This window comes from Malania oleifera, chromosome 4, assembly GCF_029873635.1.
Source record: "Malania oleifera isolate guangnan ecotype guangnan chromosome 4, ASM2987363v1, whole genome shotgun sequence".
Lineage (NCBI taxonomy): Eukaryota > Viridiplantae > Streptophyta > Magnoliopsida > Santalales > Ximeniaceae > Malania > Malania oleifera.
The window spans coordinates 65,107,679-65,117,195 of NC_080420.1; the positions used below are offsets into that span (position 1 = coordinate 65,107,679).

General features: G+C 38.0%; 1 protein-coding gene across 2 annotated transcripts in view; it reads right to left on the reverse strand.

Annotated features, from left to right (window-relative positions):
• The window catches only part of LOC131153511 (uncharacterized), a 32,120-nt gene extending 23,167 nt beyond the window's left edge, over window positions 1–8,953 (reverse strand). For both annotated transcript variants that reach the window (XM_058105855.1, XM_058105854.1), the window contains exon 1: window positions 8,634–8,953. In XM_058105855.1, the coding sequence (XP_057961838.1) occupies window positions 8,634–8,793 (160 nt within the window). In that variant the 5' untranslated portion in view covers window positions 8,794–8,953. The remainder of the gene's footprint in view (window positions 1–8,633) is intronic.
• Between the last annotated feature and the right edge of the window lie 564 nt (window positions 8,954–9,517).

The window sequence follows — 9,517 nt, forward strand, 5'->3', positions numbered from 1 at the left end:
TACGGACCGCAACCGTTACATAAAGGCCGCTACGGCCGTTACGTAACCGCTACAAGACTGTTACACCAAAAAATTATTTTATTTTTTACTTTTTCTTCTCACTTTCTCACTTTTTCAACAATTTTTGTGGTGGTCAGTAGCTTCGACTCCTCTTGGCGTAATCAACGAAAGTGCTGTGTTTCTTCCTCTGCTATGTCATTTTTCATACACAGGGCAGGCTTCTTGTTTATTTGGTTGACTGCTTGGGCTTATTTTTTCTTTATGCCTTTCATCATGTCTATTGAAAATACTATTGTTAGATTTAATGGAAAGAATTTCCCTACATGGAAATTCCAATTTAAAATGTTCTTGAAAGCGAACGAATTATCAAATCATATTGATAGTTCTGCTCAAGTTCTCATTGATGAAAAGGAATTTGCACAATGGGAGGTCAAGGATGCAAAAGTAATCTCTTGGCTATTGGGGACAATTGAGTCTCATCTAGTGACCAATCTTCACTATTTTACTACGGCTCGGGCTATGTGGGATTATCTCCACCGTATTTATCAACAAGATCACAGTGCTCGGAAGTTCCAATTGGAGTTGGAAATTAATAATTACAGTCAAGGTGATTTACCTATTGAACAATTTTATTCTGGTTTTATTAATCTTTGGAGCGAATATTCTGCTATTGTCCATGCTAAGGTTCCCCCTGCGGCACTTGTTGCTCTTCAAGTGGTTCATGCTGAGGGTCAACGCAATCAGTTTTTTATGAAACTTCAACCTGAATTTGAGCCCGTTCGCTCCAATTTATTGAACTGTAATCCGATTCCTTCTTTGGATTTTGTTTGGGAGATTTTCTGCGTGAAGAGCAGCGGTTATCCACTCATATGGGTATGACTTCTAAGAAGGTGTTTTCTGAGGCTGTGAATGTAGCATATGCAACACAAGGGAGAGAGAGGAACAAGTTGCAGTGTTACAATTGCAAGGAGTTTGGTCATATTGCTCGAAATTGTCCAAAGAAAGTTTGTAACTACTACAAGAAAGTAGGCCATTTCATCAAAGACTATCGAGTGCAGCCTCAACATCGCCAATCCCAAGCTTTTCAAGCTGCTGTTCGATCCTCTTCTTCTTCTTTTGCGCCACCCACTGTAAGCTCTAATTTGTTTGTTCTCACACCAGCAATGGTGCAACAGATGATTGTTTCTACTTTTACGGCCTTAGGCCTACATGGTACAGCTACTAAGTCAACTTCTTGGATTGTTGATTCGAACGCTTCTAATCATATGACGGGTCTTCATGATGTTCGTAAGTATTAGGGCACGCAAAATATTCAAATTGCTTATGGCAGTACTCTTCCAATTACTGCTATTGGTAATTTGGGCTCTTCATTTCGCGATGTTTTTGTCTCACTTGGATTGTCTACCAATTTGCTTTTTGTTGGTCAAATGATAGATAATGACTATGATGTTCATTTTTCTCGTGATGGCTATCTTGTGCAGGATCAGGTGTCGGGGACGGTGCTTGCGAAGGGGCCTAAAGTGGGACGTTTATTTCCTTTACAATTTTCTGTTCCTAATGTTGTTTCTCTTGCTTGTACAGCTACTACCAATAATAATGAAGTTTGGCATAAGAAATTGGGTCACCCTAATTATGTTGTCTTGGCTCATCTTATGAAATATGGTTTCTTGGGCAACAAAGATTCCTTTTCTTCTTCTCTTGCATCTTTTGACTGTGCTACTTGTCATCTTGGTAAAAGTAAAACTTTACCCTTCCCTAAACATGGTAGTTGTGCTTCTAATTGTTTTGAGATTGTGCATTCTGATGTTTGGGGTATGATTATTGTTATTTCTCATGCTCAATATAGATATTTTGTGACATTTATTGATGATTACAGTCGTTTCACATGGATCTATTTTCTTCGTTCTAAAGTTGATGTGTTCTCAACCTTCCAAACTTTTGTTGACTATGTAGAAACCCAATTTTCTACCTGCATTAAGATCTTACGCTCAGATTCTAGGAGCGAATACATGTCTCATCCATTTCGATCTTTTCTCCAATATAAGGGTATTCTCTCTCAGCATTCGTGTCCTTCCACCCCTCAATAGAATGGCGTTGCAGAGAATAAGAATCGTCACCTTTTAGATGTTGTTCGTACATTGTTGATTGATTCTTCTGTACCTCCTAAGTTCTGGGTAGAAGCTTTATCTACTGCTGTCTATTTGATCGATCATTTGCCTACTATCACTCTAAATTATGATTCTCCCTATTTTCGATTATTTGGCATATCTCCGGACTATCAAACACTTCATACTTTTGGGTGTGTTTGTTTTGTTCATCTTCCACCTATGGAGCGTCACAAGCTTGCTGCCCAATCTATCACGTGTGATATAGTCTTACTCAGAAAGGATTTGTTTGTTATGATGCTCATGCAAATAAATTTCGGATCTCCCGAAATGTGATTCTTCGAAAATCAATTTTTCTTCCGGTCTTAGGATATAGTCCTCCCTTTTTCTTCGCAAGACTTCTGGAGGAATTGAATTGCTTCTGATATATGTTGATGACATTGTAATTATTGGCTCTAATATTGCGTTAATCCTCTTTTCACATGAAAGATCTTGGTCCCCTGCAATACTTTCTTGGCCTTGATGTGCAGCTTACTCCGAGTGGTATGTTGTTACACCAACACAAATACACGCAGGAAGTGATTTCATTGGCTGGTCTCCAATTAGGTAACTCTGTTCTTACTCCCTTGGAGGTAAATCTTAAGCTTCGTCAAAAGGTAGGCGAGCTTCTATCAGATCCATCCTTGTATTGGCAGCTTGTTGGAGTTTGAACTACTTAACCATTACTCATCCTGATATTTCTTTTTTCGTCCAGCAAGTCAGTCAATTTATGCAAGCTCCCCAACATCTTCATTTAGCCGTTGTCCGCCGCATTATCTGATATCTGAAGGGCTCCTCTACACGCGGGTTGTTATTTCCTAAGGAATCTTCCTTACAGTTGGTGGGGTATAGTGATGTTGATTGGGCCAAATGCGTGGATACTCGTCGCTCTGTTACTGGCTAGTGCATGTTCTTAGGCCATGCACTCATTTCCTGGAAGAATAAGAAGCAATACAGAGCTTCCAAGTCCTCCACAGAGTCAGAGTATTGTGCTATGTCTTCCGCATGCTCTATGATCACATGGCTTCGTGCGTTATTGGGTGAGCTTGGGTTTTCTCAACTTCATCCCACTCCTTTTCATGCTGATAATACCAGTGCTATTCAGATAGCTGCTAATCTTATTTTCCTTGAGCATACGAAACATATCGAAGTCCATTACCACTCCATACGTGAATCCTTTGACAAACGAGTGATTACTTTTCCTCACATTTCCACCGAATATCAAACTGCAAACATATTCACTAAAGCTTTATCTTGGCACCGGCATCAGTTCTTGGTTGACAAATTGATGCTTCTTGATCTACCAGCATCAATTTGAGGGGGATGTTAACGGAGATAATTTAGGATGTAAATAGCTTTGTAGAAATCCCTACAGTGTGAACGACGGCCACAGTTGGTGAATGACGGCCACCAACAATGAGATCTTGCCACAAGCCAGAACCTATAAATTGAGACCCCCCACCAAAGCTAAACTACACATCTCAACTGCAAGTTGTGTCCTCTTCTGTTTTTCCATCTTTTATTAGCTATGTACATGTTAAATAGGCACCCGAGTATGTAAAGAATACACAATTGAATATACAATTGATTCATTCAGACCAAAATTGACAGTCGAAGGCAAATCAAAGCTTGGAAGGGATCCTTGACTCGTCGGAGAGAGACAAGAAGCTTGGAGGAATCTTCGAAAGCAGTCGTCAAGTCGTCGGAGAGGGAGGAGCTAAAGGAATCATCGGAACTATGAAAGCTTCGTCAAGTCGTCGGAGAGGGAGAAGGAGCTAGAGGAATCGTCTACGGAAGCTTTGTCAAGATGGGGAGGAAGAAGCTTCATCGAGGGAGTTTAGACGATAGGTTCTGCGTTGGTTCCTTTTTTTTTTATTTATGTTTTAAATCAGACCATCCAGAAATGCGTACGCCTTCCAATTTGAGGCGTAAAATGCAAGTTTTTTTCCTTAAGGCATACGCCTTCTCCCCTGAGGCATATGCATTTTAGGCTTTACGCCTTTCCAATCACACCTTAGGGTGTTTTAAGCTCAAAACCTCAAGGCACGACTTACGAACGCCTTTTAAAACATTGATAGAAACAAAGAAGCGATGCAACATTGGACTATAACAACGATATCCCTTTTGAGTATATGAGTAGACTATAAAGACACATTTTATAGCACAAGGATCCATATTATCCACCATAGGAGTTAGTTGATGTCTTGATGAACAAAGGACACACACCCAAATATACAAGGAAGGAGAGAGAATAAAGGTGAATTAAGAAAGAGAATGGAGTAGGGAATTTTACCACTAAGAACAGAGGATGGCATCCTATGATCAATAGCAAACAGTAAGTACAAAATCACTCCAAAACACTTTAGGTACATGCATTTGATAAAATAAGGTGCAATGATTTCAAGGATGTGTTTATTATCCCTCTTTGTGACCCCATTTTGTTGAGGAGTGTAGGCATAGAATGATTGATGGACAATACCAAACTAAGTCATATAAGTAGTGAATTGTGCACTGAGATGCTCTTTAGCATTATCACTTCGAAGTATCGAACTGGCAAACCAAATTGAGTCTTTACTTCAGAAAAAAAGGCACAAAATACATGAAATAACTCAGAACGATCTTTTGTTAAATATAACCAACTCATTCTTGAATAATCATCCACAAAGATTATAAACTACTAAAAACCCAACTTGGACACAACCCTACTAGGACCCCAAACATCATAATGAACTAACATAAAAGCCTTGCAGCCCTTTTATTGACTTGGGAAGTTTAAGGGACATGATTGTGCTTTCCTAAATGACAAGACTCACAATCAAGACTAGACATAGAACTCAAATCAGGAACAAGATGTTTTAACTTTTTCAATGAAGGATGAAGACAAAAATGAATTTGGAGAGGTATGGCAGCAGCAGTGCAGGCGGTAGAAGGAGATTGCAACTCAAAGTGATAAAGTCCAGTAGCTTCACGTCCTCTGCCAATCATCTTCCTCGTCTTCAAATCCTGAATAATGACAGAATCATGGAAGAATGTCATTGAACAATTCATGGATTTAGTAATCTTCCTAATGGACATAAGATTGAAAGAAAATTTGGGAATATAACACCGAAGGAAGAGAAATAGAAGCAGCGGGATGTACAGTCTCAATTCCCTTGATTGCAGTGGTGGATCCATCAACAAGAGTAACACAAGGTAAATTTGCAGGATATTGAAGAGTGGAAAAGAAGCTAGGTATACATGTGATATGATCAGTGGCAGAAGAGTCTATGACCCAAGGACTAGGACCAGAAGTACTAGATGACGGGCATACTATGGGATTACCTGTTTGGGCAAGAGATGCAAAGGGAAGAGAAGCTTGTTGTGACAGTTGATACTGTTGGAACTTGGAATACTCTTCCTTTGACATGGAAATAGTACGTTGCCCCCCCACTTGATCCCGAAGGTGTGGAGTTAGTGGTGGTTGCATTGGCTGCCCCCAAAGGTGTGAAATTGGTGGTGGCTGCATGGGCAACACATGAATGTCTACTGTGGAGATCCCAACACTACTCAATAGTACAATTACTCCGTCCACAAAATGCACTTGCGAGGAATGCCTCTACTTCGCCATCTCTACCACCAAAACTAGTCGAACCACCTCGATAACTTTTTCCGTTGTCTGGTGGAGAACTAGAATCGCCCTATGTAGCAAAGGTTGTCCTCTTAGAGCCAGATGCAAGAGCAAAAGAATGCGTGCTAAAGGAAGCACGATGGACACAAGAATAAACATCGGCAAATGATGGCAACTAGGCACTACTAAGTATCTAGGACCGGACTACCTCAAACTCATGTCTCAAGCCTGCTAGAACCCGAAGGATTGTCATCCGCTTCCTCTACTTCTGCATCTCACAAATGTCAGCAATTATAGGTTGTACAATGTTAAGCTCCTCACGAATACGCTTCATCTCTCCAAAATAATCTGCAATGCTCCTATCTCCTTGTTGTGACTGAAAGTACTCCTACAATAAATCATACATATGTGTAGTGTTACTAGAGTATAGAAGCTTGACATAATCCCAAATCTCCTTGCACGTATATAGATGCAAACACATCTGTGCAATCTATGGTTCCATCAAATTCCATAAGAGGGAAACAATCAAGGCACCTTCTTGAATCCACACTTCTGTTCTCTTCTCAACAGAAGGATCATATTGGAGCAAGTGGTCAGATTTTTCTAATCCTACTAAATAAACTAGAACAACTTTAGACCCTCGAACATAATTCTTTCCATCCAACTTTTGAGTCGCTATCTGTGGCAGTGATGTAGGAAACAGATTTTTTGGATTCATAGACTCCATCCCAACACAAAAACTTGCAGCCACAGCAATTTCAAACAAGAAGAACAATCAAAACTAATCGGGACAATCACAAACTATGTGAAGCACCAACACAACGACAGATGAGGCGAACGACTCGCCTACTGATATAGCAATGCCACAACCTCACAACTTGACTTACAAACACTGCCACTACAAGAAACTCGCAAAGAAGCCTTTACAAACTTTGAACAAAAATTAATGGGTTATCACAAGTGCATGGTCAAAAAAGATTGGATTTTTCAGGCAAAAACATGCCCAATGGCTTGCTAATATGGCCTAGAGAAGGAATCTGAACGTGGAAGAGGAGGGGGAAAAAAAAAAAGAGGTGGGTGGAAACTCTCTCATGCACCAACATATAAGGTTGGCACTGCCAGCAGTTAGCCAGCGCATTGGGCCTTTTCTAGCGATGGGGTTTTGTGGGGTAAGGCTTCGAAGGTTTCTGTGTTTGGGTATATGGTTGGTTTTGTGAAATAATGAAGAGTGGAGGTGGATCTACCGAGGGCAACAACAGGAATCTGTTTTCCGGCAACGATTGAGTATAATAGGGTTTAGGTTGGATCACGCTCTAATACCATGTTAAGATTTTGATTAAAATGAATTATCTAATTGGAAGATAGGTCTCTCCCTCTACTAATACTACAAATTAAATACATTCTAATAACAATAATACCCTTACTAACTCTCACTAATCAACATACTAACACACTTAATAATAGTAAGACTAAAACACATAAATAATCTCTAACAGTCACCATGTTCAAAAATGGGCTAAGGCAATAAATTCAAACTCAAATTCCTAAGCATCACCAAAAGGTTCCTATTACTTTTTCTTAGTCTTATCACATGGCTTTGGAAGCTAAAAGATTTCTCCAATTCTCCAATCAGAAGAACAATTTGGCAAGTTTCGTCAACCTAGAGCAAGTTGTAAGCAGTTAAAGTAGACATGATCTTGTCCAAAATGTTTAGGAGAGGACTTAATTTGTTGAAGATGAATGCATCATTGTTTCAGGTCCTCAAGTGAATTATTCCATAATAAAGCTTCACAATTACATTTATGTTTTGCATGTTGTTAGTGCACAATTTCCTAAACCTTCAATGGAAATAAATCATGAGTCTTCCAAGTTCCAATCAAGATGAATTTCTAGACTCCTTGGTGACCCTAGACACATGATGCTTCTTCAATGCTTTCCATGCACCAATCAGCAAACAAGTTGCTTGTAAAACCAACTTTAGCTATTCAACTCAGACTATATTCATATAGTTAAGAATCTTAAGATCACATCCCTAAGTATAAACTTGCACATCATTGTTATAGCAAAGATTATACATTTAACCCTTCTGCATATAACATATAAACCACAACATATAAAAGCCATAAATATTCCAAATTGCAAGATTTCCAAACCTTGCCAGGAACACAACACCTAAAACTATTCAAGTAGAACAGCTTCAATTATCAAGAAGAAACAATCCATCAAATCAAGGCAAGATTATTTCATTTTTTTTATTATTAATTGTGGACAAACTATAAGTAACTATGCAACCAACTAACGTAAAGCAATTGATAGGAAAAAATTTTTGATTGGTAGCAATCTAACCTCCCACTGGCCTCACAATAAGATGCTTTAAAAGCGCACCTTCAACTTTCAATTTTAGCAAACCAAAACTCTAAGCTTGCAAAATCCACTTGCAGCTAGTTTATAACAAGGGTTAATATTTTTTACAGGATCCATGTTAATATCAAACCACTGCAGCACTCATATAAATAGCCCAACTTAAGAACAACTATCGGCATTCAAAAATTTTATAAAGCAGATAGCAATCCAACTTCGCTGCCATCTGGACAAGATGCTGTACAGCTCAGTTTCAACCTCACTGATCCAAAAACTCTAAACTCACAAAGTCCACTAGTACCCAATTGATGATGAGGAGGGTACCCCTTAACAGGTTCCTCATCAATTTCTTTCGGATCATCAGAAGAAGAACCCATAAAATTGCTACAACTCTTTTTCAGCAGCCGCTGATTATCAATCAAATCTAGAATCAAGTTATGTGATACAAAAGTAGGAAAGACAGCAATAGCAACAACAACAGCGACGAATTGAATGCACAATGAACGAAAGGGGAATCTCACTGATAGTGCAGGTGATGAGAAAGCCAGAATGCGAGTGGTGGAGAAGAGAAGAAGGAGCGCTGTAGTCAAAGCGAGGGATGCTAATGACAGTTGAGTGCTGCTCCCATGGAGTCATAATACATCCTATTGCCCTATCTTCTTCTCCTTCTCCTTCACCCATCTTTTTTTTGCGTCAGTTTTCCTCTCTGTTTTCGTCAATTCTCTTCTCAGTTTGCTAATTTGATGTTCCTGCCGAGCGGCTTAAAGAAAGCTCGAATGTGCAGGACTGCCCCGGACAAAAAAAATAAAAATATAATAAAATATGTTGATTGATATACTTAACAAAACTATTTACGAAACATTTTTAATAAATACTAACTGGGGAGCAGTATATATATAATTTTATTTATTTTTTTTTTAAATGAGAAAGAATTTGATTTTTCTAACTATATCAAATACTATGACCTTAGATTTGGATTTGTATTGGATTTTGATAAAGTAAAATATAAAATTACATTAAAATTTGTCCAAATTCATTTAAATTTAAATAAAATAAGTAAAAAATTGAGAAAAATCAAGAATTAGTTAGACAGATAGTGATGTAGAAGATCAAATTTTTGTTAATAAATTTGATATATTTTTAATTTTCTTTTTTATAATCCTTGATAATCAAACCAAAAAAAAAAAAGTAAACATTTTCACTTTCTTCTCTTTTTCTTTAATGTTTTCAAAGTTCCGAATGCATATTAGAGAATGATGAAAGCTAGAAACATATTTTAGAAATTTAAAATTAAAATATTAAATTATTATGTATTCATAATGTGTAAGGAATATTTTTAATTTTTCATTTAATTTTTAAAAAAAACATAGCAATTTTTTAAAAATTTACAACATTTGTACAAAAA